At 51.7% G+C, this 25,999-nt stretch overlaps 2 protein-coding genes across 3 annotated transcripts; one reads left to right on the forward strand and one right to left on the reverse strand.

Annotated features, from left to right (window-relative positions):
- PPP2R5D (protein phosphatase 2 regulatory subunit B'delta) lies at positions 1 to 24,845 on the forward strand. Of its 2 annotated transcripts, none has more exons than XM_061475241.1 (16): positions 1 to 140; positions 830 to 913; positions 7,341 to 7,536; positions 8,683 to 8,882; positions 9,256 to 9,366; positions 10,234 to 10,326; positions 10,710 to 10,840; positions 11,214 to 11,273; positions 12,196 to 12,304; positions 13,744 to 13,797; positions 15,977 to 16,147; positions 17,935 to 18,062; positions 19,871 to 19,972; positions 21,072 to 21,144; positions 21,556 to 21,672; positions 22,019 to 24,845. In XM_061475241.1, exons 1-16 carry the CDS (start codon positions 114 to 116, stop codon positions 22,154 to 22,156), a joined length of 1,794 nt encoding a protein of 597 aa, XP_061331225.1. In that variant the 5' UTR covers positions 1 to 113; the 3' UTR covers positions 22,157 to 24,845. The 2 variants fall into 2 exon arrangements, with proteins under 2 accessions (XP_061331225.1, XP_061331226.1); XM_061475242.1 differs by having other exon boundaries at positions 7,347 to 7,536.
- MEA1 (male-enhanced antigen 1) lies at positions 24,723 to 25,951 on the reverse strand. The gene is made up of 3 exons (XM_061475247.1): positions 25,652 to 25,951; positions 25,453 to 25,573; positions 24,723 to 25,386 (listed from the first exon to the last, which is right to left on the reverse strand). Exons 1-3 carry the CDS (start codon positions 25,895 to 25,897, stop codon positions 25,223 to 25,225), a joined length of 531 nt encoding a protein of 176 aa, XP_061331231.1. The 5' UTR covers positions 25,898 to 25,951; the 3' UTR covers positions 24,723 to 25,222.
- Positions 25,952 to 25,999: the final 48 nt, after the last annotated feature.

Consider the following 25,999-nt stretch of genomic DNA (forward strand, 5'->3'; position numbering starts at 1 on the left):
GTTGATAGGCAGAGCGGCGCGGCTGGCCCAATGGGAGCGGGGCGCTGCGGCCGGGCCCGGGCGCAGGCGGCGGCGGCGGCGGGGCGCGGAGCGGCCGGGGCCCAGCGCTCATCATGCCCTGCAAGCTGAAGAAGGAGAAGGTGCGGCGGGGCGGGATGGGCAGGGCTGCGCTGGGCGGCGGGTGTGCCCCCCTCCGTCCCTCCCGTCGGGCGTTGACCCGGTGCCCGCTTGCGCGCTCCCGCTGCCCTCCCTGCCCGCGGCCTATATCCCTCGGCGCGGACCCTCGGGCGGGGACGCGCGCGCGCGCGGGGCTGCGGCCGGCAGGGGGCGGGGGCGCGCGGGACGGGCGGGGCGGGTGGTGCAGGAGGGCGGCGGGGGCGCGCGTCGGTACCGGTGACACTCGTCCCCCCGTCCGTCCCGTCCCGTCCCGTCCCCCCCCCCTTTCCTTTCCGTGATCCCAGCGGGCGCAGCGCGGCGATGCCCCCGGTGCGCGAGGTACGGCCACACCCGCGCCCCGGCCCCGCGGATCTACCGCAGCCGCCGCTCGGTGCGGGCCGGGCCACGCTCGCCCGCTGCGGCCCTGGCGGTGTCCGTGCACCTTGCGGGCAGCCCCGGGGAAGGGCTGGGCGGGCGCGGGGGCCCTGTCACCCGGGGGGCATCGGGGCGGGCAGTGGTTCAGTCATTACCCTTCTGAGGGGAGGAGGGCCCGGAGCTGGGCTGCCTGCAGGGGTGGGGTGGGCCTGTGGCAGCGCGCCGCTGAACTCTGCAAAGAGCCGCCGTGATTCTGCACAAGGTGAAATGTTCTCTGAACGTCTTCTCGTCGTTTCAGGAGTCCCCGAAGTCTACCAAAAGCAGCACAAAGGCCGGCAGCAGCGGTGGCGGGAAGGATGGAGGGGCAGAGAATTCCGAAGAGGTAAGGCTTTCTCATCGGGTGCAGCAGTGTGCGTGAGGAGGAATAACATCTTCCGTTCTAACTGCTTCGTGCTGTTGTAGCACATAGTGTGTCACTGGGATTGTAAGGACGCAGAGAAAACGGTGGCCAAGACTAAAGTTAAGATGAAGTTAGTTCCCCTTGGAACTTGTCCCAAAGGAAATGATGGCTATGGAAGACAAGATGAGTCTCATGCCCTGCAGCCCTGCACAAAGAGGTTTGGCATGGAGCTGATGGTGAGCACCGCTCACAGAGGTGTGCAGAGGGTGACAGAGGTGGCTGCGGAGCGGAAAGAGCCACGGTTATCAAGAAGGAAGAAGCCTGACAGACAGGGATCATCTTCCTTGCTCCTGTCAGAGCAAAGCACAGTAAACTGTTGACACCTTGTGTCAGAGTGGGAGTTCATGAGGAGCAATAGAAAAGGAACATGTTCTTCTGAATTGTTTTCTGGGGGAGTGATATTAGGAAGGAATGGGTAGGACACGTGAAAGTATAGAGGTAAACTGCTGGAGATGAAATGGCTCTTTGATAGAACAGCCTTGTTGCTGAGCACATTACTCACAAGAAGGCACAGTCTGTATTCCCAGCTGTGCAGAGTCTCACTCCCGGTTTGATGTTGCCAAGCTGGATGTGTTAGAATAGCATCAGCAGAATGTGATAACATGATATGCTGTGATTAGAATTAACAAAATGTGGGTAAATAGAACTTTTCTGGTAGATTTGAGTATGTCCAGCACTCAAAACCAGCGCGGTTGTGGATTTTTGAGACTTGGCTCTGAAGAGTGTTATACGTGTGTCCAAGGGAGCTTGCGTGTGTGTGTGTGTCATTTATTAATACTACAGTTTGGCAAATGAGCTATGCCACTTCTGTGTCCATTCAAGCCTCTGTGCTCCAGTCTTGTCTGCAACACGTGGCATTTGTAATGTGGAGGACTGAGGATAAGAGACATGTAAGACTAAATCTGTAGATCAGTGGGGTGGTTGTTGTCAATAAATGGTTATTTTAGAGTCTCCTTCAAAGCACAGGCTTGTGTTTCAGAGCCTCAGAAGATGTCCCTGCTACCAGCTACTTGGTTTCAGGGTCTAAGCTATGCTTTTGGCAAACCTGCCACATGGCCAGCAAGAAATGAGAAGCTGAGTTTGCTTGCCTTGGAGCAGGCAACAGTTTTGCAGATCCTGCTTTTACATCCCGTCCTGATTTTGGCCTCTGCCCATTTTATTTTGTGTGTACAGCTGAAAACAGCTTGCTGGGAGAGCTGTCTGCCAGCTCTGAGGAAGTGAGAGGACTCCTCCATTGGCATCCTGGGGTCAGGCTTACCTTGTATTTATTTGGCACTCTTTGGCTGCTGAGCTCACAGCTCTGGGGAGAGGAAGGGACGCCTAGGGCTTGCAGTGCAAGGGTGATGGATAGCTTTTGAGAGAGCAGAGCAGTGATGACCCCATCCAAATCAGCACCGGGCTGTGGCGCTGCTCTCCTGATTGCAAGTGATGCAGTAAGAAAGAAAGAGTAGTGCAGGCTACAAGCTTCCTTCTGCGACCTGAGATGGCACGTAATGTCTGGTCATGCCTGGGCGCAGGAGAGACTTAGAAGTGATGCGTCTAACCTTCCCTCCCACAAAACATATGCAGCCACTTCCTCATACTCCAAAGAAAATCCAGCCCTTCTTTAAGATGGAAAGCTGGGTCTCCTTTGATCATAGGAACAGAGAGCAGAGCAGAAAGGAGCCACCTCTGCAGGGTGCACTGCCACTGGTCTCTTCTCCCTTTCCCTCTTGAGCTTGCAGTGAAGTTTGTTTTCTCTGGGTGCTTTCCTGTCTCTGGACTGCTCTGCTGCAGAATGGAAGAGAGCTCTTTGCTTGATAAGAAGAAATGTATGCCAGTTTGAATGCGATTTTCCTGCTCTTCAGGAAGAACAGAAAGGTATTTTGACTTTCACATTGGGGGACTGTGAGGAATTAGGTAATGTGTGCTGAGAGAGAGACTCCTTCTGTGTGTCAGAAGCAGGAGGTGGTTTGACTCATGAAGCACCAGGAGTGGTGTTGCCTGGTGGGGTTGATGGGCTGAGCCTAGCCTGGATGCCTCTGATGCCATTGTGAGAGTTTTGTGCCCTGTAAATTCCTCCATGGAGTTATGGTTGGTTGGTTGCCCCTTTTAGGGTGAAAGTTGTGTGCACCAAAGGGAATTGTCTTTTTTCTTCAGATCACAGTAGGTGCTTAATGGGCTTGCAGCAGGAGAACAGCATTTGAGCAGCCCTTTTCCAGTATGCACTTTCCTCTCTGCTCCTTGGAGCCCTAATTTATCTTGGTCCAGAAAGCTGTGACTTGTTTTGCAGGCAAGTTGTCTGGCTGGTGGAATGAGTCGTTTGTTGAAGAGCAGCTCTGGTCTGACACACCTGAGCAAGTGGAGCAGACAGGGACCTCCTATGGGGATCTCCCTATGGCTGAGGGAGATGTACAGGCTCGGAGCCAGTCCAGAAACCCTTAAGCAGAGTGCTTTGTTCTCTGCACTGAAGGAGCTTTTAGTGGAGCTGATCTGGAAGGGCAGATATGTTCAAAAGCAGCTGCATCCCCATGAGGGAAGGCAAGTGTTTGAATTCCCTCCTAAGTACAGGGGTAGCGTAGTGCTCTTTTAGATGCCCATCTTAGGGTGAAGCTGTCTGAGGTGAAAAGCCAGCAGAGCTTGGCTTTGGAGGGGAAGGTGGGTGGGGGCAGTTTACTCAGGAAGAGACAGGAGCAGGGGAGGAAATCATGAAAGCAGGGGATGGGAAATAAAAAGGTTTGTTTAGTTCATTCCCTCTGGAAAATGATGAAAATATGAATGGAGAGAATTCCTGAGTGTCTGTTTAAGGAGAAAGAAAAGGAATGATATCAGAGACCAAGGCAGATTGAATGAGAGGATGAGAAAGAGTTACTCTTCCTGACCAAAAAGCCTGGGAGAGGCAGCTGGGTGGGGAGGAGAGTTAATGACCTGGAAGTGGGAGCAGGGATTAGCAGCAGCAGTGAAGAGGAGTTGCGCTGCAGCCTGGAGGGCAGCTTGGAGCCTTGCTGATGAGATCTGCAGCTCTGGGAGAGGGTGCTCCTTTTCACTGAGCTGCTGTATTACGTGTTTTGCAGATATCTCCATGGGGCTTGTTACTGCGGTACCTGAAATTCATTATTCAGAGACAGGCGTTACAGTGTGTTGATGTTACTTGTGAGGCAGAGCTGGCTTTTAATAGGGCGCTGTGTAACAGCAGACAAAGAGAGCAGGTACTGACTTGAGGGATGGGAAGGGAAGAGTCATCTGAGGAGGAGGAGGAGGAGCTGAGAGCAGATCTGGGCTGAGGAGCTCAGCAAGCGGGGGATGCTCAAGGGACCAGTGAGGCAGAAGGGCTTTCCCAGTGGCGATGCACCCAGCTGTGGGAGGAGAGCCTGCAAAGGTGAGGTCATACACGGGCAGGAGAGCAGAGGAGAGGCTGGCACAGCTCAGGGTGGCTGAGGGGGGGGAAGAGGGTCTCTGTTCCTGGGAGCCCAGGGTGAAGAGAAATGACACAGAGCAAGCCCAGGGCCTGGGGCTCATTGACATGTGCCGGCAAGTTCCTAGCAAGGGAAGGAGAGGTGGTGGGGACCAGTGGGGAGGAAGTACTGTGGAGCCAGGGAGCCTCTGCTTGGGGGTGTTTGAACGTGGCTGTGACTGGGGCTGTTGGCAGGAGTCGCTGCTCCACTGCAGCAGGTGAGGTGGGGCTGCTGCTCTGTTCTCTGGGGAGCTCTTCACGGGCAAACAGTGTTCTCCCAAGCCTTGCTGTGAGGAGGTGGGCCTGAGCCCTGCCTGTTGGGAGGGCGCTGAGCCTCATCAGGTTGGTGTGCTGCAGCCATGGAATGGTTACCTGGTGTTGGTGTCAGGGAGGCAGTCTGTGGGGTTGATAGCTGTGCGTTAAGAGAAAAGCTTTCCATTCTAGAAACAACCCTGTGTTCTCAGGGATGGAGACTTCAGGGGAGAAAGTGTTAGGAAGCTCAAAATGAACCTCTCTGGATTCATGAAGCTAAGGTAGGAGGGCAGAAGAGCAGGCCTGCCACAGGAGGCACCTCTTGAAAGCACGTGTTCAGCCTGATGTTAGAAAGTCCATATAGAAGTGACCTGAATGCCTCTGAGCACGGCAGCCCTCCCCCATCACTGGATTTTCTCTAGCAAACTCAGTTGTGTGATTTTTGCATGTGTATTTCTGTTTCTTGAGTAGTTCTATAGCAGCTAAACCTGAAGATGTGCTTGGTCTCTCTTCATGCCTTCAGCTGTTGAAAGCTGTAGAAGCTGGTGGCAAGGACTTTTCTAGAGCCCCGGTGAAGGCAGTGTGGCCACAGCCTGTTAGCCTGAGATACACAATACACACACCATACTCGGAACTCTGCCTGTGGCTTTTCTAGGTGTGTGGGGAGTGCACAGGCATATCCTGACAGCTTCAATCACCCATGTGTCCTGGTTCCATCAGTGTTCCCCATGAGGCTGCTGTGCATCTTTTGTTTCCCTCTGTACCATCTTTTCTCATCATTCAGAGTTTGCTTTTATTCCCTGTGGAAGGAGACTATGTAGAGGACTAACCTCCCAAAAAGCATGTGTGCAGCATCTGAGTGTCTCACATTGCCCTGATACCCAACCATCGGGGTGAGGAATGAACAACTCGTTCTTGGCAGGTTGTCAGAAAGGATTCAGCCTGGCTTAACTGAGTTGAGACCACTGTTCAGGATATCTTGCCTCCAATTTGTATCCTGGGCCTCCTTTGTCTGACATCACAACCTCATCTTGTTCTCTCCTCATTGTGGAACAATGCTGCTCCATGAAAGAAATCAGATCAAATCTAAACTGAAGAGAGTTCAAATCTTCTTATCTCCCCCAGCCTTGGCTTGGAGCTGAGTATGAAGCAGAACTTCTTAAGATTTCCTTCAAGCAAAGCCAGACCAGAACAGAAATGTTTCTGATTTCTGGTTCAAAGTAAGGGCTTGACAAAATAATTGGTGTTTTGTGTTGGGCACTGTTTTGCACAGGGAGTCTTTGCACAGTGTCTCCTTGTAGGCAGCTTTCCCTATTCCTACCTTGCTGTCTCCCTGCATGCTGTGGGTACAGTAACTCCTGCACTGTGGTGCTGTGCTTCACATCTTTGGAAATCATCAGGCCTCAGCGCAGGGTAAGGACTGTGCAGGGCAAGCTGCAGCTCAGCTGCTACTCACAGGAGGAGACTGGTTATATCTCATTTGGAGGAGAGCTCTAATGAGCTTCTGCACTGCTGGTGCTCTCCCTCAAAATTGGTGTTCTCAAGGGGTGTGTTTGTACTGCTGTGCTGTATGTGGCAGCTGGGAGTTCATGGGGGAAGGGAAAAGTGATGGCCAAGGATTTCACCACTTCTGCTCCCCATCCATCGCACTGTCCCTGTTGTGTCCTAAATAGGTTCACCTTGCAGCTCCTTGGCTTTGTGCACCAGTGGGAAGGATGTGGCAGAGCTGAGGAAGGGAGCGCTGCTGGGCTCACACAGCAGAGCCAGCGTAGGCTGAGTGCTGTCTGCAGCTAAGCCCTCTGCTATAGGCATCCTTGTGGGTTGTTGCCCTCTTCCACATTAAGTTTTCCATGAGTTGTGTTGGTTACTGAGCCATTTTGGGCCAGGTGGAACTGGAACCAGCAGAGCTTCAGCGAGGTCAGAACAGAGCTAAGCTAAGCAAACGCTAGCTTGAGTTTCTGCTGGAAACAAGAAGGTGTTTCTGAAGGGCTGATGTGGAAAAAGCAAACTAAGTCCAGACAGCAGCAGGGCTGAGACAAGGTGGAAATGGAGGGAGCAGCTAGGGTGGGTTGGGAAAGCCTAAGCTTTGGATATGGCCTGTGTGGTTTGTAGGCTCCTGATCTATGAGTGCAGCAGTGATTTTAGCGGTATTCACTGTTGCCTTCCCAGGACCATCCTGTCTGCTCTGTACTGCATGCTCCTTTGATTTTCCCAGGTGGTTTCCTGCACAAGGATAAGGAGCATCTCGCTAGTTTTCAGAGCTTGCTTGCTGTGGACTGGACAGTGCTGTGATCGGGGTCAGCAATACCCTGACTTTTCTGTTTGGGCCACAGAAAGTTCTTATTTCTGCTTTTATTTTGTGACAACAAACACCTGTCACGCATTGCAAGGCATGGATTTGCTGTCCATATCCCTAGAAGCCGCCGTGCCATGAAGCTCTGGTGTCTTTGTGATGCCTCACAGCCATGAGTAAACCCAATGTTCCCTTTGCAGGTATGATACAAATGGAACCAGCGGGTCAGGAGCCCTACAGGAGCGGATGAGATGCCCCAAACTGCAAGTGCAGCAGCGGAAAACGTGCCTGGTTTCTTCAGTGCTGACGGTGTCTGATGGCTCATGAGGCTTGTAGCTGAAAGCTTATGGGTTGTTTTATTCTCTTCTCAGGAACAGCAGCAGCAGCAGCAGCAGCAGCCGCCAGCTTCAAATAAGCGGCCCAGTAACAGCGCTCCCCCCCCAACCCAGCTGAATAAGATCAAGTACTCCGGGGGACCCCAGATTGTGAAGAAGGAGCGCAGGCACAGCTCTTCCCGCTTCAATCTGAGCAAAAACCGGGAACTCCAAAAGCTCCCAGCCCTTAAAGGTAAGGAAGCTGCCCGGTGGGGTTGACCTGCATGGCAAGCTACACCTGCTCCAGGCAGAGTTTGGTGGTGTGACAGCTCTTCCCAATGTGACCTTGCCAGTGTCCTGCCAGCAGTGCAGCCAGGATGCTCTGGGAAAGCTGCTTGGCTTGGCAGTGGGTTGAGGATCAATGATGGATAGCCTCAAAGGAAAGGAGAATGTTCATTGTGAACTTCACTGTTTACCTTCCCATTTGAACTGATTTAAACCCTTGTGTTAATATGTGCTTAGGATTGCCTCAGGTTCTTCAGCAGGTTGTGTAGGAAGGTGGTGAAGTGCAGAGACCCTTGTGCAGTCTCTTGTTTCTACATCCACCTGTTCCCTGGAGAGGACCAGGACTTCTCCTCCTCCTCCTGGTGTTTCCATTGCAAATTATGGTAGTACTGTTGAACTTGTCCACCTTCAGGCAATTACCCAACATTAGCAGTTAGTCTACATAATGGTGCAATTAAACATGACTTAAGTGTGAACAAGGAGAAAGCATTTTCAGCAGTCACTCAGCCAGACCCTTTGCTGACATTGCCCACAGAAACAGGCAGGCCTTTTCGGAAGAGCAGCTGCCTCGCAGCTCAGCAGCCACTCTGCAAGCAAAAGGTTGTTTACCTGACTGGCCTTAGCAGTGCGTAGTTCCCAATGGCAACATATCAAAAAGAGAATGCTGTTAATATAGGGCCTCTGCTACCTTGGCCCCTCTCTTCTGGGCTGCTCTCTGGGAAGAGGGTTAGCCTGCAGTGTGCTCTGTCCTGCTCCCTTTGTGCCTGAGGTGTAGGGCATGGGTGTCCCTGGTCTGCGACGGGAGCTAGTTAAGTGAGTTCTTTCTCCAGTGCACCTTGTACTGCAAAGGGATCAGTGCTTATCAGATCAGAAACGGTTAGCATATTTGATATTGCCTTATGGGATAGTTGCTCCAGAGGCCTTGCAATCCCTCTGTCTCCACTGTCCCATCTCCGTAGCAGGGATAACACTGCTTCTGCCTCCTCCCACCAGCTCAAGGGGGACTGTGACAGGGAAGGGGGGAATGCAGGGCAGGGAGGAAACCACACTGGTACGTGGGCAAACCAGGAAGATGTTCTCCGTATCTCCAAGGCATTCCTGCTCTCTCTGACAGATGCTCCTCCACATGAACGAGAAGAGCTTTTCATTCAGAAGCTGCGGCAGTGCTGCGTGCTTTTTGACTTCATTTCTGACCCCCTCAGTGACCTGAAGTTCAAGGAGGTGAAGCGAGCAGGTCTCAACGAGATGGTAGAATACATCACTCACAACCGTGATGTTGTCACTGAGGCCATCTATCCTGAAGCTGTTATCATGGTAGGACATGGGGCTGCTGTGTGTGTCTGTCAAAGAAATGGGGACTGTCCAGAAGCTTGGGTGGGAGGAAGAGATAGGGATTTGTCAGGGAGAAGTCTGACCCCAGTTCTACGCATTCCTTATCATCTGCCCAGCCACAGAAGAAGAAGCAGAGGGTAGAGGGTGACGCTGTCTGGTGTCAAGAGAGGTGGAAGCTCTCTCTCGTTGCAGAGTTCATATGCAGACTGTAACCCTGCTGCCTCTAGAGAGGGGTCTGTCTTCGGGCACAGCTATGGCAGATCACAGTCTGTTGCTCTGCAGTGGAGAATTAGCTATGGGAAGCACCACTGTGGGGTGCAGGGCTGTTACTGACACACCTTTTCACACACCTCAGTTTTCAGTGAACCTCTTCCGGACGCTCCCGCCATCATCCAATCCCACAGGCGCGGAGTTTGACCCTGAGGAAGATGAGCCTACACTAGAGGCTGCCTGGCCACACCTGCAGGTGAGGAGGAAGAGGAGTGGGGGTAGACATCTGGTGGATGGTATCTCCAGGGAGTCAAGAGTACACGTAGTGCTGGTGCCTGCAAGGGGTCCTGCTGTGGGGACCAGGAGAGGCCAGGCCTGACACCCATGGGTCAGAGGTGGCTTGTAGGCAATGCAGGCAGCAGGGGTGTCCTGGAAACAGGCTGATGGCTGTGTGCCACGTTCACCTGCAGATGGCTGTAGTTCCACGTGGCCCTGAGGTAGGCTGGGAGTGACCTGAGAGGGAGGGAGCTGTGCTGTATTGCTTGTGTGAGAAGCAGTTCCCAGCAACAGCAATGTCCCTCCTGAAGGCTCAAGAGTCTTCTTCTGGGCTTCAGTAGCAGTGGAGATAGCACCCCTGTCTGCTTCAATGGTCCTCTCCTTGCCCAGCTCCATGGGAGGCACATGGAGGAAGAGGACTGCTTAGTGCCACAGCAAAGCCTGTGCTTGCACCTCCTAACATCTCCTATATGCTTCTGTAATTCAGTTGTGTTAACTGGGGGCAAACATTTGACCAGAAAAGACAGGGAATCATAGAATCTTGGAATGGTTTGGGTTGAAAGGGACCATAAAGCTCATCCAGTTCCAACACCCTGCATGGGCAGGACCACCTTCCACTAGACCAGGTTGCTCCAAGCCCTGGAGCAGTTATGAGCCACCATCAGAGCAAGGGCAGCTGAGTTGATCCCACTGAGTGAGGAAATGGGTTCCTGTGTTTTCTGTGCTCCCATTCAGGCTTCCTGTCCTTTTCCCACATCCTTAAGGAGAAGGAAAACCTTTAAAACCTGAAGTAAACATTGGTGAGAGGATGGGGGCATTTCTGAGTGATCTTTCCTTCTCTCCATAGCTGGTGTATGAGTTCTTCCTCCGGTTCCTGGAATCACCTGATTTTCAACCAAACGTAGCCAAGAAATACATCGACCAGAAGTTTGTACTGTCTGTAAGTAGTCCTTGCCCCTGCCCCTGTGCACCACCTTTATGAAGGACACGCAGCAGGTTTTGGTCCAGGTGGAGTTCAGACAGTCCAGCTTCGTCAGCAGGTGCTTGGTGATGTGGGTTTTCTTTCTCCCTTTGTTTAGTCTTGAACGAGCAGCCAGAATTCTCTGTGCAGGGCAAGTGTGGTTGAGCTGTAGTCAATGGAACTCATCTCTCATTGTCCAGATGGAGGGGGGCGCTGGGGCCTTGCAGGGGAAACCCTGGGGGGACACAGGTTTGTAGAGTGTGCAGGCCATCACGGTGCCACTGGTGATTCCAGCTTGTGTTGCTGTTAGTTTTGTGCAGGCTGGCAGCAGGCACACATGGACTGAATTTCTCTCTCCACAGCTGCTGGATCTCTTTGACAGTGAAGACCCCAGAGAACGCGACTTCCTAAAGACTATTCTGCACAGGATCTATGGGAAGTTCCTGGGTCTGCGAGCGTATGTGAGGCGGCAGATCAACAATATATTTTACAGGTGAGATGTCTTGTAGTGTCACTGGCCTAGTGAGTGAGTGGGACAATCAGGGAGGAAAATTTGGGGCACTAGGCTGTGTGTCTCTGATCCATACTGTGATTAGCAAAGTGACTCAGTTATGTCACACTACTTTAAGAGCAGAAGGGATGTGATATCACTGTCTTCAGTGCACACAGAGCATGTGTTGGGATGTGTGAGCTTTAGCTGATCTGGGGCCATGAATTTATTTGCTTCTCTCCCTTACACCTTGCCCTGTTGTCCTGGAGTTCTGTTAATTTGCTAGGAACCTCCCCACCTCCTGTGGTTTTCTCTCCTTTTGCTCATCAAACTGTATGCAGCATTTGGCGGTGACATCTCATTCTCTGTTCTTTAGGTTCATCTATGAAACAGAGCACCACAATGGGATTGCAGAACTGCTGGAGATCCTGGGAAGGTAAGAGTGCTTCTGGAAGTCCCAAAGGCCCCACAGTGAGTGATCTCCCAGCCCAGTGTGCAGCATGAGCTGGCAGTGCCTTCTTTCAGCAGCCCTTGCTGAAGAGGAGCCACCTCTTCCAGGGGATATCAGTCCGACAAAGCACAGAGCAGAAATACTCTCCAGCCTGTTGGGAAATGTGGTAGCCTTCTCCTCAGATGCAGTACTGTGAGCATGGAGGATTGCTCCACCTCTCATGCACACTGAGAAGAGGCAGTTTACAGCTTCTATACCTTTATTATAGACATATTCATCACAATTCCGTGCAATACTCACCCAGTTTCCTCATTGCCTATGTAATCTGGGAAGATAAGGCCATGGTGCAGGCACTGTGGGTTTGAGGAGTGGTCTCTGGGAGTCATGGTGGTCATTTGGGCAGAAATACCCTCACTGGTTTTATACTTCTATGGAAGTCCATTAGGTAAGGACACTGAGTGTGTGTTTAGTCTTGCCAGTAACCTACATGTTCTTGTTTGGGCTAATTCATGACCCTGAGAGGCTTCTCTAGCAGTTTTCTTTCACAGCCATTTGTCTGTTTCTCGGGTAATAAACCTTATTGACAGGAGGAAGGCCTGCAGTGGTTTGAGAAAGAAATCTGGTCCTCTTGTTGCATGACTTCCTTATCTTGAGAATCCTTGCATCCTTTGTCCATGTCTAAGTCTCAATACACGATGAAAAGCTTGTTTAATTCTTTGTCACTGTTCTATAAAGTAAACTCCGGCTGAGCATGGTGTGCAGCTTGGGCCCCAGTGACCATGCTTCTGGTGGGTGCTTTCTCCAAGTGACTAGTGAAAGCTAGGGCAAGCCACTGATTCTTTTGAGGTTAAAGATACTGTGTTTTTGCTGGGTAAGGTTTGTTAATGAGACTCTTGTTTTTTCTCAGTATAATCAATGGGTTTGCTTTGCCTCTGAAGGAAGAGCACAAGATGTTCCTCATCAGAGTCTTGTTACCCCTGCACAAGGTGAAGTCTCTCAGTGTTTACCACCCACAGGTGAGAAGTGCTTCAAGTTATATCCTTCAGAAGCTGTTGTTCAGGCTTGCTTATAGCTATTTTCGGATCTTCTACAATAAGGTGATGCACCTGTTTATGAGAGAATGGCTGTGCACATTGTCTATTTGGAATTAAGTAAAGTATTTGACACTGTCTCCCAGTGGTCTTCTAGAGAAACTGGCTGCTCATGGCCTGGATAGGTGTGTTCTTCAGTGGGCTGGAAACTGGCTGGATGGCCAAGCCTGAAATGTGGTAAATGGCATTACATCTACTTGGTGACCAGTCACTAGTGGTGTCCGTCAGGGCTGGGGAAGGCTCTGGGGGGACCTTATCACTCTCTGCAGTTACCTGAATTGAGGTTGTAGTGAGATGGGGGTCAGTCTCTTCTCTCAAGGAGCAAAGGATAGGACAAGAGGAAACAGCCTCAATCTGCACCAGGGGAGGTTTAGACTGGATATTGGGAACAATTTCTTCCCCAAAGGGCAGTCAGGCATTGGAACAGGCTGCCCAGGGCAGTGCTGGAATCACCGTCCCTTGAAGTGTTCACAGACTGTGTAGATGAGGCCCCCAGTGCCATGGGTTAGTGGTGGCCTTGGCAGTGCTGGGGAATGGTTGGACTGCATGATCCTAAAGGTCTTTTCCAACCTCGTTGATTCTGTGGTTCTGTGATTTACTGGGCTGCATGACTGGTGTACAAAGCGCTTGCTGTGAGATGTTTTGGGCTCTGCATTAGTTCCTGTCTGTGACAGTTTGTCCCAGCCTTGTGGTGCCCTGGCCACACGTGTGCTTTTTGCCACTGGTTGATAGAAGGGTATCCTGCCATTTCCTGCTGACTTATTGCTGTGCTCTGCTTTGCCTTTCCATGCTGGAATTTTGTGAAATACTGGGGCCCCGCTGAAACGTGAGTTGAAATTGTGAGCTGCAGTCATCAGTGTGTGGTGTGTCAGCTGTTAGTCACCACTGAGATATGAACAGAAATCCATGTGCTGGGCTGCAAGACTGATATAGAGATTAATTGATTGCAATTTGGAGTACATAATAGAAGAGAAGATCAGGACTCAGGCTAGGAATTGAAAAGTGTGGGTACTGAGCAGTGATGTCTGCTCATCCAGCCTTGTTTTTATGCAGCAGGTCTTTCTGATAGTCAGGTTTGTCCCTTCCCCTTTTTGCAGCTGTGCTGACATTTGAATGTATTAGCTGGGGGCTTCTCTAGGTGGCTTAAGTTTTATTCTTTATGCTGCATGGATGTCCTGAGCTCAGGCTCTGCCTGCTTGGGCTTAAAGCCTTCACTTGCCATCAGAACTGGATTCAGAGCTGCAACTGCACTCGTCACGCACACTGTGAAGGACATAATGTGACTTTCAGCCTAGGGTGGTGGTGGCACTTTAGAGTTTCCCAAGTGTACCTGAGATTAATCTTGCCATGTTTGCTTCCTACAGTTGGCGTACTGTGTTGTACAGTTCTTGGAGAAAGACAGCAGCCTGACAGAGCCAGTGAGTAACCTCGCTTAACCTTTCTGTGTCAGTCAAACCCCAAAAGCTTTTCTGCTTCTTTAGACTACAGCAAGGGTGAAAAAAGGCTGAAGAAACTGAGAGTCAGCTGGGTTGTTTACTGGGTTTGCCTTGTACTGTACAAGCAGAAGGGGCCATGCTGCTTATGTGCAAGTCTGAAAGCTTCAGGAAGGTGGGCTATAGTCTTCCTTTGTGCTTCGGATCTTGGTGTAGCAGAAGGAACACTATACCAAGCTGTCCTTCCAGGGCAGAGCTTTCAGCTCGTGACAGATGCTGCAGAGACAAAACACATGGCCATGTGGTATCTGATGGAACCAGCATGAGCCTGTGGGGGCCCTGAAACAGTGATAGTTCACTCTGATAGTTCACTGTGGGGATGAGGTTAGGAACCTGGGACACAAAGGTCCCAGACAAGCCACCGTTCCTTGATGAAAGTATTCTCCTCCCTGCTCTTGCATCAGTTTGTTTCCTCCACAGTGTTAAGACTCCTTATAGATGCATTGGCCTTCAGGATGCAGTGCTGGGTAACAGACGGATCCAAAATGTGTGAGCAGTGTCGATGGGGAGCTCACATATTCCAGTTAGCCCAGACCTGCAGCGTTAACCAGGCTATGTGGCAGCTTGGCAGAGGGTGCAAGCAGGAGACGAGTGTTTCTCCACCCACTGCAGGCCAGGAAATGTCTTCTACAGTGCTGAGCTTCACAGCCTCAAAACAGCAGATGGCCAAAGAACACATGCTTGTGTCACTGTATGAGGGAGCACCAGAAAGTGTGAGCCTTCTCATGAGTAACACTAGCTGAGGTCGTTCTGTTCCCTGGCTGAAATGTGCGTGCTGGTGGTGAGCCTGGCGGTGCTCGGAGGAAGCTGGTCAACTGTTGCCAGCTTTCTGGCTCTTCAGCTCTGCGCAGTGCTGAAGCGGAGCTCCCAGCTTTTCCTTTAAATGTGAGTCCTCCATTTCCTGTGTTCCCAGAAGCCTGCTCTGAAATAAACTGCATAGAGTAGCTTCCTGATCATGCTGAGTACTTCCTATGGCTGACATCCAGCCCAAAGCCTCCTGCCAAAGCACTTTCTGTAGGGTGAAGGAGAAGAGAGACAGAGAAATCTGTCAATACTTCTAGGATTCACTTTTCAGCCTATTGAAACAATTAAGCCCCATAGGTTGTCACTGCTTTCTGGGTAATGGGCCAGTGGCCCCTGAATTAGAGACCCAGACCTGGTTTGATGCTGTGGAAAGCAGTGGGGTGACCCAGTTTCAGTGGGTGTTGTGTTGAGTCCCAACCAGACGTGTCAAGGCTGTATTGCCACAGGTTGTGTCCTGTTGAAACATCCTGCTTGTGAAGGTTTTGAATAAATGGAAAGAGGCCAGATCACTCACTAGGTCCATGCTTGCTTTGAGTGGGCCTCCCAGGAGCTTGCTCAGCAAGGCTTGACGTGGTAGCTCTTGGTTAACAGCAATCTGAGTGACTGCCAGGTGAGCAAGGCCTCAGATGTGCTCAGTAGTGGCAGAGAAAGACTCGACACACCTCGCACCGCCTTAGCTGTAGGAGAAATGATGTCTGAGTCACTGCAGCTGTCTGAACGGCAGACCTGAGTAATGGCAAACTCTGAGGGTACCAAACTGTTGGCTGAGAAGCCTGGAGTTGGTGGCAAAGTAATGCTCAAGATGTGTTTAATCTTGCTGTTGCATTGCCCACTGCTGTCCCTCCACTGCTCTAAACTTCCTCTTGAGTGCTGGCTTCAGGATCAGGTTGCCAGAGTACACAGAGTTTGAAAGAGCAGCTCCTACCCAACTCTGCAGTGTGTTGAATAAGGATTCTTCAGTGACCTTCTCCATAGTGTTTCCAATTTTATTAGTTGCTCTCTTCCATCAGCCAGCCCATTCTGGTTTGAGCCTTCCATGCTAAGCTGTCTTTGGGGGAAAAAGGTGGTTCTAAGCTTTGTGATTGTAGTACAGAATCATAGCAGCCTGTGCAGTGCTGGTTAACATGGCAGAGTTTGGGTTTTTCTCTTCTTTCTTCCCTGGTAACCCCACCATGACTTCCTGAGAAAGTCTCGTCTGTAATTTGCTTCCTTCTGATGTTGCGACCAGACCCTTAAAACTGTATTTCACAGCTGGTGTTAACTGTCAGCCTCTAACACTGTCTCTGTATCCTTCATTGAGGTGATCGTGGGCTTGCTGAAGTTCTGGCCAAAAACTCACAGCCCCAAGGAGGTGATGTTCCTGAATGAGCTGGAGGAGATCTTGGATGTGATTGAGCCATCTGAGTTTGTGAAAGTCATGGAGCCCTTGTTTAGGCAGTTGGCCAAGTGTGTCTCCAGCCCACACTTCCAGGTGAGTCGCAGCTCAGGGAGGGGACAGGGCACCGGCTTATAACCCACTTTGCATGCGAGGGTGCCACCACAGCTTTTGGGCTTGTCTTTGTGGATCATGGAGGTGTAAGCAGGGTGAGTATTGGGGTGACATGTGGTGGAAAGCGGTGAGAATCCTCACCACAACCACAGAGCAAGCTCATCCAAAGAGAAAACAAAGCGGATCGGTGGAGCCCTTCCTGCTGCTCTCTGCTTTTCAGCACCATCTACTGCAGCAGCTGGAGCTGGAGTAGAGGTGGTCTGCCTCCTGTTTTGGCTAGCAGACATAGAGGAGATCCACCCAATGTCATCATGTTGCAGTAAGACCCAGCTGGCTGCAGTTTTGGAAGGAGGCCAACCAAAGAGCCAATGTAGAGAAGTTATGTTGTATTATTCTGGTGCTGGTTGCAAAGGGTGAGGTGTACTGAAGAAATGCCAGAGTCTGCTTCTTCCTTGTTCACACTGAAGGGGACTGGCTGTAGTACCAGGCTAAAACAATCTCTGTGGCTGGTAGTCAAGGCTTAAAATGTCAAGGGTGGTAGGACAGCAGTAGCTCCTAGCAGGTGTTCTTGGCTCACTGGTTTTGGTTGCCATGAAGGGTGTCCAAGAAGAAGATAGCTTGCTGGTGAAACACAGGGCTAGCCCAGGTATGGCTGGGGTGTGAAATAGTGACATAGCCCCCTCCTGGAGTGAGTGTGACTGCACAGCGAGGCACACTGGCTTCAGCCTGTCTTTTGGTACAGAGAAATACAGAATTGTGCTTACAAGCCAAAAATGAGGTCAGTCTAGTGTATGTAAAAGATCACTGTTTCCTGGAAAGGACTGGGGAGCCTGACAGAAACCAGCTGGACGTGGATTACTGGTGTGGTGATGGGAACCAAAGGACAAACGTGACCTTTGGGTGTGGAAGGGCTTACAGTGGGGAGCTAAGGAGCTTAAATAAAGTAGGGTAAAGGCTGGAGGAGAGGCATCCTGTACTTGATAGCAGCCCTCAGCTGCTGCCAACTCTTTAAAAAACATGATTGAAAACCCCAGAGAAGGTGCAAAGACTTTGCAGCCTAAGAAAATTAACCCCAAAGGTGCCCCTCATGGTCAGGCTGAAGAGGCTCCGTGTCTGCAGCTTGTCTGAGAACAGAAATAGGAGCTGGCTTCTTGGTAAGTCTGAACATCTTGGTGGGGAGAGTTTTCTCTGAGTGGATTGTGTGTTAATCTAGCAGACAAAGGCTTAACAAGATCTAAAAGCTGGAACCTCTTCCTGGTTTTTAAGCCATTCTCAAGCTAGTGCTAAATGCAGGAATTAGCTTGGTGATCTGCATTACCCAGATTTGTGGTTAAATATGAAGAGCTGTGGTTGAATCTATCACTATGTGGAAACTTGTTAGACTTGTTTGTCTCTTAAGAGCGGGGTGGCTGCCCCAAGATTTTCCATGTTTTCAACCTTACAATGAGGGAATGAATTGTGGGCCTGGTGACTGAAGCATGCTTGAGAGCCTAGAGAGACTGTTGTGGGGAAGGCCAGAGAGGAACGGAAGGAATGGAGCTTTACAGAGGACAATCTGAGAAAATGAAGGAGACTTGGAGCTAGTCTGAGCTGGGACATGGAGCGGGTAACATTACTGTCCTCAAGTCTTGTGTAAAGGGTGTTGAAGTCATCGGTGCTCCTTGCCTGGGTGGTGGCAAGCTCTGGTCTCAGCACCGCACAGTCTCCCTGTGCGCCGCCAGTGTTACTGGAAGGAGCCTCTCCAAGTTTGGCTTTCTCTCCCACTGCAGGTGGCAGAGCGAGCACTGTACTACTGGAACAACGAATATATCATGAGCCTAATCAGCGATAACGCAGCCAAAATCCTCCCGATCATGTTTCCAGCACTCTACAAGAACTCCAAGAGTCACTGGAACAAGTAGGTCTTTCCGCGTCCCCTGGCACTTGCTGCCATGCATACAGGATCCCTTGACCTACTACCAAGGGGTCAGTAGTATCAGCATGGAAAAGTGCCACCACAGACCTCATCGACGTGTTTCTGCAAGGAGTCAGGACCTGCAGTGATCTACCTTGGGGCCATTGAGTCTACCCAGAGTCTGATGCCTGCATGTCACTAATGCTGCCAGTCTCTTGGAGGTGTGCAGGAAGTTTTCCAGCTGACTTCTGGCTGCTTGTTAACAAAGGATCACCCATATGTTCTCCATGACCAGAGACTTTGGCTAATGTAGTGTCTTAACTTCCTGAGTACAGGAAGAATGGAGACAGCAGAACTAACCAGGCACATGTCCCATGTCAAATCATTGCCCTCTATGTCTGATTCCTCAATACTAGCCTGCTTTATGGTTCTCCCATCAACTTCTTTTCTTCTGGCTGCTGCTTCAGTTGACTGCTTACCTGGCTAATTCAAGTTGTAAAACTCCCTTTTAATGAATTAGCTGAGAATACTCAGCCCACAGCTGAGATCCTAAAATCTTTCAGCAGAAACTACAAAAATAAGAATAAAGTCATCGTCCCCTATTCTAGAGGGTGGGAAAAAATGGACAATAGTAAATTCTAGGGAGACTGGGCAACTCCAGAGCTTAGGAGGATAGTCTGGTACCAAAGACAGGGTTGCAGACATGTTGCAGATAGGCACATGCATGCAGACATATGTGGTGTGTGTGCACAATATGCATATGTGTGTGCAGACAGATGCACAGTGACACATTGTCAATGTTGATGGCCCTTCTGATCAGAGTTCAGAAAAGGACTTTCATGTTCTTGTCTGAAACCCTTCACCAGTTCTGTTTCCTTCTTGCCCCAGTCAAAGTTCATGATTCTGCTGTTTCTGTCTTTCCTTCTTATCTCATTCCCAGTGATATGCTAGAAGTCCTGAAGGTGTTTTCCTCTTATTTCTCCTTGGTTTAGCCCTAGTAACACGTTTTAGGCCAGGTTGAATAATTCATATTGTCCTCGTCCTTCTCATGGCTCCTGTACTCCAACACTTGGTCAGACAGCCTGTGTAAAACTAGCAGGGCTGTAGCTCTTTTCTTTATTCCATCTGTAGAGGTGGTGAGGCACAGAGCTCCACGCACTGAATCTCTCACCTGTTGCCTCTGGGTCAGGTATTTCAGAGACAGCTTTTTATTCCCCATGAGAGTCCTTGTACCAGAGGGAGCTCATGCACAGTGGGACCTATCTATAAACTGCTGACAAAAGTCAGCTTTTCTTCTCTGGTATTCTTTGTGCTGGTTCCCACCTCTGCAGGGGCTGCTGAGTGTTTGTGTTTATAGCAGCTCAGTGACAAAGCTCATGAGCGAATGCAGGGCAGCCCAAACCAGTGACTGTGTATGTGCAAAGTGACCTGTGGGAGGCACTAGAGCTGGGTTAGGTAAAGCCCTCTTGAGAACAGCCCTGTGCAGGTCTCTGGCATCCTTTTCAGTTTTTAAATACAAGAAATAAACGTGTATTTTTGCATTCATTAGTCTGAGCACAGTAGAGCAGACCTGCCCCAGTGGTATTCTCTTTATTCTGTGTTTCTTTTCCCCTGTGCCATACTCTTCTGTGTTTGTGGAGGGGGTTTTCCCATGCTAAGAGCTGGCAATGTGTGAAAACCTTTTGTCACATTGCTGTAGTACGTGAATTGCTGCTGCTGTTAGCTCTTGTCTGCACTACTGGTGCTAACTCAGGGCTGACGACCCGGAGGACCCCACCATGACTTGTTCTTCTTTCCCCATTTCTTTGCAGGACAATCCATGGGCTGATATACAATGCACTGAAGCTGTTCATGGAGATGAACCAAAAGCTTTTTGATGATTGCACGCAGCAATACAAGGCAGAGAAGCAGAAGTGAGTACGAGATTCTTGCCAAGTAACTTGAGCTCATGTTGGAGTCTCCTTGGTGTACAGTAACAGATGGTAGATGCCAGTAGGCAGAGGGGAGATGGAAAGGTGGTGCAAATCATGCTGTCAAAAAGTAGGGTCCCTCACCAATAACTCTGTGGAGGGATGAGAAAAGGTAAAATGCATGCCCTCATAAAAACCCTCCTAGTTCTGCTGGAGCAGGTAGTTTGGAAGAGAGTGACTGAGTTTTCTGGGTCATGAGGAAATAAATGGCAGTGTAGAAGATACTCAGCTTTGCAGAGATGTTTGTGCTCTTGCCAGAGGAATCCTGCTGCTTCAGAAGCACTTTTGTAAAGAGCTTTGCTGTGGTGAGCACACTGCATTTTCAATTTCCCAGTAATAAAGGTGAGAAAATACCTGGAATTTCAAAGAGCAAATGATGGGGATAAAAATCTGAGCTCAGCAAGTACCAGTACCATGATGCTGCAAAGAGGAAAAAGCTCCACTTTTTCTGCTTCCTTGTGCTGGTTTTGGTGCCTTGTGAGCCGAGATAGTTCAGTAAGCAAGAAGGAAACTATTTTCTTTCCCTAGGTCTCTTTTCTGCTGACTTAGTGACATAAAGTAGTGCTGCTCACTCCTGGATGAGCCAAGGGGGCCACAGAGGTGGCAGTGGGGGGAGCAAGACTAACCCTTCCGGTCAGTGGGGAGCTCTGGGAGACGTTCAGTTGTTCTTGAGCACTACAAGGTGATTGCATTCAGCTCTGGGGCTCCCAACACAAGAGGGACATGGACCTGCTTGAGCGAGTCCAAAGGAAGGCCACAAAGATGTTTTCTGCTTGTGTTAAGATGATATTTTTTCCTCTCTCCAGTGCTTCTCTGACCAATTATGCTTCAGAAAACCTTGTGTTGGGTTTTTATCAGGGTTATACATTTTGCTCTCCTAGATAACCAGATTTGGTAAGATGTCAAAAGCAAACTGAGAGTCTCTGAAGGACGGAGCAGCTCTTCCCCCTCGCCTGCACTTTCCTGCTGTCTCTTGCTTTTCCTGTGAGTGAAAGATGCACTTTCCCCAGGAGTTCACACTGTGCTTTCTCTCTCTCTGCAGGGGAAGGTTCAGGATGAAGGAACGAGAAGAAATGTGGCAGAAAATAGAGGAGCTGGCACGGCTGAACCCCCAGGTGGGTAACAGCAGGGCCTAAGATGAATGAGACAAGAATGTGGGGGGTCTTGACCTACCTTCTCAGCTTGTGAAAGCAGGCTCTAGCACCTGATCTCAGTCCTGTGCACGCAACTGCAGTGGTGGTCCCTCCCTCCCAAAACACAGGGTCGTGGGGGTGCTGGTCATGTAATGCCTTATAGGGAGCAGGTACATGTTTATATGTGTATGGACTCCTCTCTCAGCTGTGGCTGTACACACATGGTGCCATGGCTCCTGCACTGGGTAGGAGAAGATGCTCCTTTCCTGTCTGTGTACCTGCTGCTATCTCTGTGGGTGCCAGAGAAGTATGCTGTGCTGTGTTAAGATGCTGGGGGAGAACGCTTGGTGTTGGGTGGCATGCTGATTCTCCAGCTGTCTATGTTGTCTGCAGTACCCCATGTATTACGCACCTCCACCATTGCCTCCTGTCTGCTGTATGGAAACGGAGACCCCGACTGCAGAGGACATACAGCTACTGAAGAAAACAGTGGAGACAGAAGCTGTGCAGGTGTGTAGGTGACATGGGGCCTTCCACAGCTACTCTCAGACCAGAACAGTCAGTCCAGGGTCCAGTTTCCAAGTGTTCTGAGGGGAAATGCCCCAACTCTCATCCCTGATCTTTAGATACCAACTCGTACTCTGAAGAGTGGGGTTTATCTCACCTTCCCGCTCTGGAAAAAAAGTGCAAGTGGGACTTCCCACCTCCTTTTGGTCTGTGTTTGGCTCTCAGCCTGTTCCACAGCATCTTGTGGTGTCGCCCAGTATATCCCAGAGCAGCTGGAGGCAGAGCATGGCGGGGCTGGAGGCGGGGAGGAGTTTTCTGCTGACTCCTGACTCCTTTGGTTTGTCTGCAGATGCTGAAAGACATTAAGAAGGATAAAGTTTTGCTGCGCCGGAAATCTGAGCTTCCTCAGGACGTCTACACTATAAAAGCCCTGGAGGCCCACAAGAGAGCAGAAGAGTTCCTCACCTCAAGCCAGGAGGCAATCTGACAGGCTCAGGAGCTGGCTCGGGAAGCTCTGCCCCATCCCTTTCCCCCAGGGGTCACGGAAACACACTCAGTTCTCATGTATAACTAAGGAATGAACATGGTGAGCTGTGCCTGTCCTCCACTCCATCTGCATCCCTCCAGGGTAGAGCTGGGTTTACGTTATAACTTGTATCTTACCACTGTCATGTCCTTCTGCTTTTCCTCCTTTCTTCTGCTTTTCCACCTTGGGTGTGTGTGCGTGAAGGGAGCCTGCCTGCCCTGCCATCGTGTCAGCCCGGGTAGGAGCTGCTTCATTCCCAGCTGCCACCTGATCCTTACTCTGCCTGGGAGCCAGACCCCACTGCCCTGGCTCTGCATTGGCCAGAGGTGACCGCGTGTGGCTCAGCGTGCTGCTGCGATCCCCAAGTGCCAAGGCTCTGCCGTGCCTGCCCTGTGCTGCCTGTGCAGCCAAGCCCTGCCGTGCTCAGGGGTTGAGCTGAGCATGGGGCAGAGTTTTGGGGAGGCTCTGCTGCCTCTCTGCCCTGCCTTGGGGTGCAGCTCTGCAGCTGGAGGGTCTTACATACACCAGAGATGTCTGCTTCCACCTTTCTTTTGCTTCAAGCCCCTTGTTCTGTTCCCCTGTCAGTGGAGTGGGGGTTCAGTGCTTTGCCACCCCCAGTAAAGCTGGGTGCAAGCACTACATACTATTGCAGCCCTCCCTTTAGAGCATCCTTAGAAGCTCTCCTGTGGGAAAGTGAATTCCTTCAGCTGTTTGTGTTGGTCCGTACTGACTTGTCTCCATCACGGTGTCTTGGGTTAATTGTGGGCCCAGAATTAGCTTCCTGCTTTGTAGCAGATGTCAGCCACTGACTTTGCTTTCTTCCTCTACCTGCTCAATTAAAATACTCCTGTAGCTCTCCCTTTATTGCTATAGCTCATCCTTTGCTCTGCAGTGGCCAGGGTTTCTAGGAAGCTTGTGCTGCTAAAATAATTTCTGCAAACTAGTGGAAGCAATGGATACACATCACGGGGCCAGGCTGAGTTTCTGAGTATTCAGTTGTCTCCTCTCTGTGATCAATGGCTTGGTGCTACTGCTGAACTGCTTCCATGGGTGCTCTGAGAGGAGTCCACCTTGCCCTGTCACTCTGGCACCTGCTGTGGCAAGAGGCCCTTGTTAGTTATCGTACGGTGCATCAGGGACTTCTTGTGCTAATTTAGCCTTTAGAGCACACTTGGGTGCTACTGTTATCCAGCTTTCTCCCTACCTTTTTTTGATGCAGACTCAGTGCCAGGCCAAGGTGCCACCTCAAAGGGGCCAGCTTGTGATAGCAAAGGGAGTCTTCCTCACTTCTTACCTGCTGCGCCTGCTTTCTTGACACATCAGCTTAAGTGGGCTTGCAATAGCTTAGGGGGTCAGTGCTGGTCTGATGCTGCTCTGCAGCACTGTGGGATGTTGCAGAAGGTCCTGGTGTTATCTTCTGTCCTCACCAGTAAACCATTCCCAGGTCAGAGGTTCGTCCCCTCTACTCTTACTGCTGGTGTGCAGCATATCTTTCCTCCGACCCAACCAAAGCTGGTTTTCCCCCGTGCATCCTGCACCCCGTGCCCCCTTTGCCTCTCAGTTCCCCACAGTAAACATGCCATCACCTCTTGGGAGCAGCTGGCGAGCACAAGGACACGCGAGACCACCCTCTCAGCCACACAGGGCCCCACCACCTCCCCTCCGCTTCGCACAACAGGCCAGTTCATCAGGAGACTTACCAAACACCTCAGGGAGGTTATTACTTATTTTGAACATTAGTTCAAGCTCATGGTCAGCTGCCAATCAATTACCTCATGCCTGGCACAGCATGTAGACGTGCTCTGGGTGATGCTGGATGGCACACAGGAGCGGCGGGCACCGCAGGGACAGGGGACTGCTCAGTGTCCCCTGCAACAGGGCTCGGGCTGGGCAGGTTTCCTCCCGGGGCAGTACAGGCTTTCCCGATCTGTGTGCTTTGCCTTGCGTTACAAGCCACCACCTCCTTTTCCGTGGAGCCTGCGCACTGCTAGGCAGCAGCTGCTCTTCCCTGCCTGCAGAAGGAGCAGAGTTGCGGTGCACAGAGGCTGTCGCTGCCCTACCGATGGTCCGTCTCTGCCGACAGCCCCTGACCTGTGGCCAGAGGAACGGGCCGTGGCAGGATGGGTCCATGTCCTGGCTACATGCTGTACAGCTTCGATGTTCTCATAGCTTTGTGTGTCTTGTTCTGGGTCAGGGAACTTCTGCTTATCACCATTAGTTTCCTGCCTATTCATTCCAGTGTCCTGGACACCTAAGAAGGGGACCATGTGAGAAAGGGGGGAACGTGTTCGCCCTCCCCACCACGTGTACTGCTCTGCGCAGACCTGTGTCTGCCACGCTGCGGCTGCCCCGTACTCAACCTTTGGGTTCTAGCATTAGTGCTGCTCATCTCTGCCTCTCCCCACGTCAGTCAAATGGACAGAACTGGAGCTGCCTCTTCCACTTCACCTGGCGCCCTCCTCCCAAGGGAACAAGCAAAACTAACTACTGCATCCACCCCCGGACACAAGTATTAAGCTGCTTACAGTTCATATGTACATATGGTGTACTTTATTTTCAGTAGAGCATTACATAGTATGAAAGTGTTGGATTTTGTACAGATGTCCCTGTATGTACAGAACTAAATAAAACTGATCTCTTGGAAAGACAACATTGGACTCCACCTCTGCTATTCCAACACACAGCCCCCAGCCTGGGGGGTCAGGCTTTAAGTGTGGAGAGGGCTTCCAAATCCAGTGTTTGTCCCAAGGAAGCCTGGGCAAAGTCAGCCAGGCCCCCTCCCTCCTCACACACACTCAAAGGTACAGAAACCCATGGCCAGGCTCCTCGGAGGCAGAGGAAACCAACACAAGGACATCACAGCAACTTACGTGCCAGCCAGAACCAGGAAGGACAAGCACGAAGGGAAGTGGGACAACCTGGGAGGTGGATGTTGGCCGGTCCTGTCGATGCCCAGCTCCAAAGCAGCGGGTGCTGCATGGCAGAGGGAGGGCCGAGGTTGGGAGCCCCTGCGCCGCAGAGTGCCCATCACTTCCACTCGGGCCTGGGAGCGCCGAGGCCGTGTCGGGCCTGCAGCGTGCGCCGCACCACGTCCTTCCACTGGTCCTCCGAGATCTGGCTGGCCCAGGCCGGGATGCCCAGGCTCGGGAGCTTCACGCCGGCCATCGTCCTCTTCACCAGCTCCACGTGCTCTGGGAACAGAGAGGCCGTGAGGCCGCGGCAGGGCACCGGGAGGGCGCGGCCGGAGCCGCCGTTACCTGCGTCCATGGGGATGGAGGTGCGGCTGCTCTGAGCCGCGCCGCCTTCCGCCGCCGCCTCCTCCTCTTCCTCCTCGTCCTCGCTGTCCGCCGGCGGGTCGGGCAGGTGCAGCCTCAGCATCTGCAGCGGGAGGCGGGCAGCGGGGGTCAGGCGCGCTCCGCCGGCTCCCCTCAGCCCCGGCCCGGCGCTGGTCGGTACCTGCAGCCGCTCCTGCAGGCCGGGGCCCGCCTCAGCGGCGGGGGGAGGCCCGTCGGCAGGGCCCTGCTCCGGCTCCTGGCTCAGCGGCTGGTACAAGTACCCGCCGCCTCCTTCCTCTTCCTCTTCCTCCTCCTCCTCCTCCTCTTCCTCGTCTCCGCTCCATCCCGCCGCGCCGTCAGGGGCCTCCGGCGGCCCCGGCTCCTCGGGACACACCCGCTCCGGTCCCATACTCCGCGGCCCCGCCATGCACCGGGGGAAGCCCCGGCCCCTCCCGCCGCCGCCCGGAAGCGTCGCCGCGGGGCCCTGTGGGTGCCGTAGTCCCGGGCCGGGAGGCCCCGCCGCCGCCCT

The sequence above is a fragment of the Pezoporus flaviventris genome, unplaced genomic scaffold (assembly GCF_033815535.1).
Source record: "Pezoporus flaviventris isolate CSIRO_AGI_PZ_B2104156 unplaced genomic scaffold, CSIRO_AGI_Pfla_v1 ptg000083l, whole genome shotgun sequence".
Taxonomy (NCBI): domain Eukaryota; kingdom Metazoa; phylum Chordata; class Aves; order Psittaciformes; family Psittacidae; genus Pezoporus; species Pezoporus flaviventris.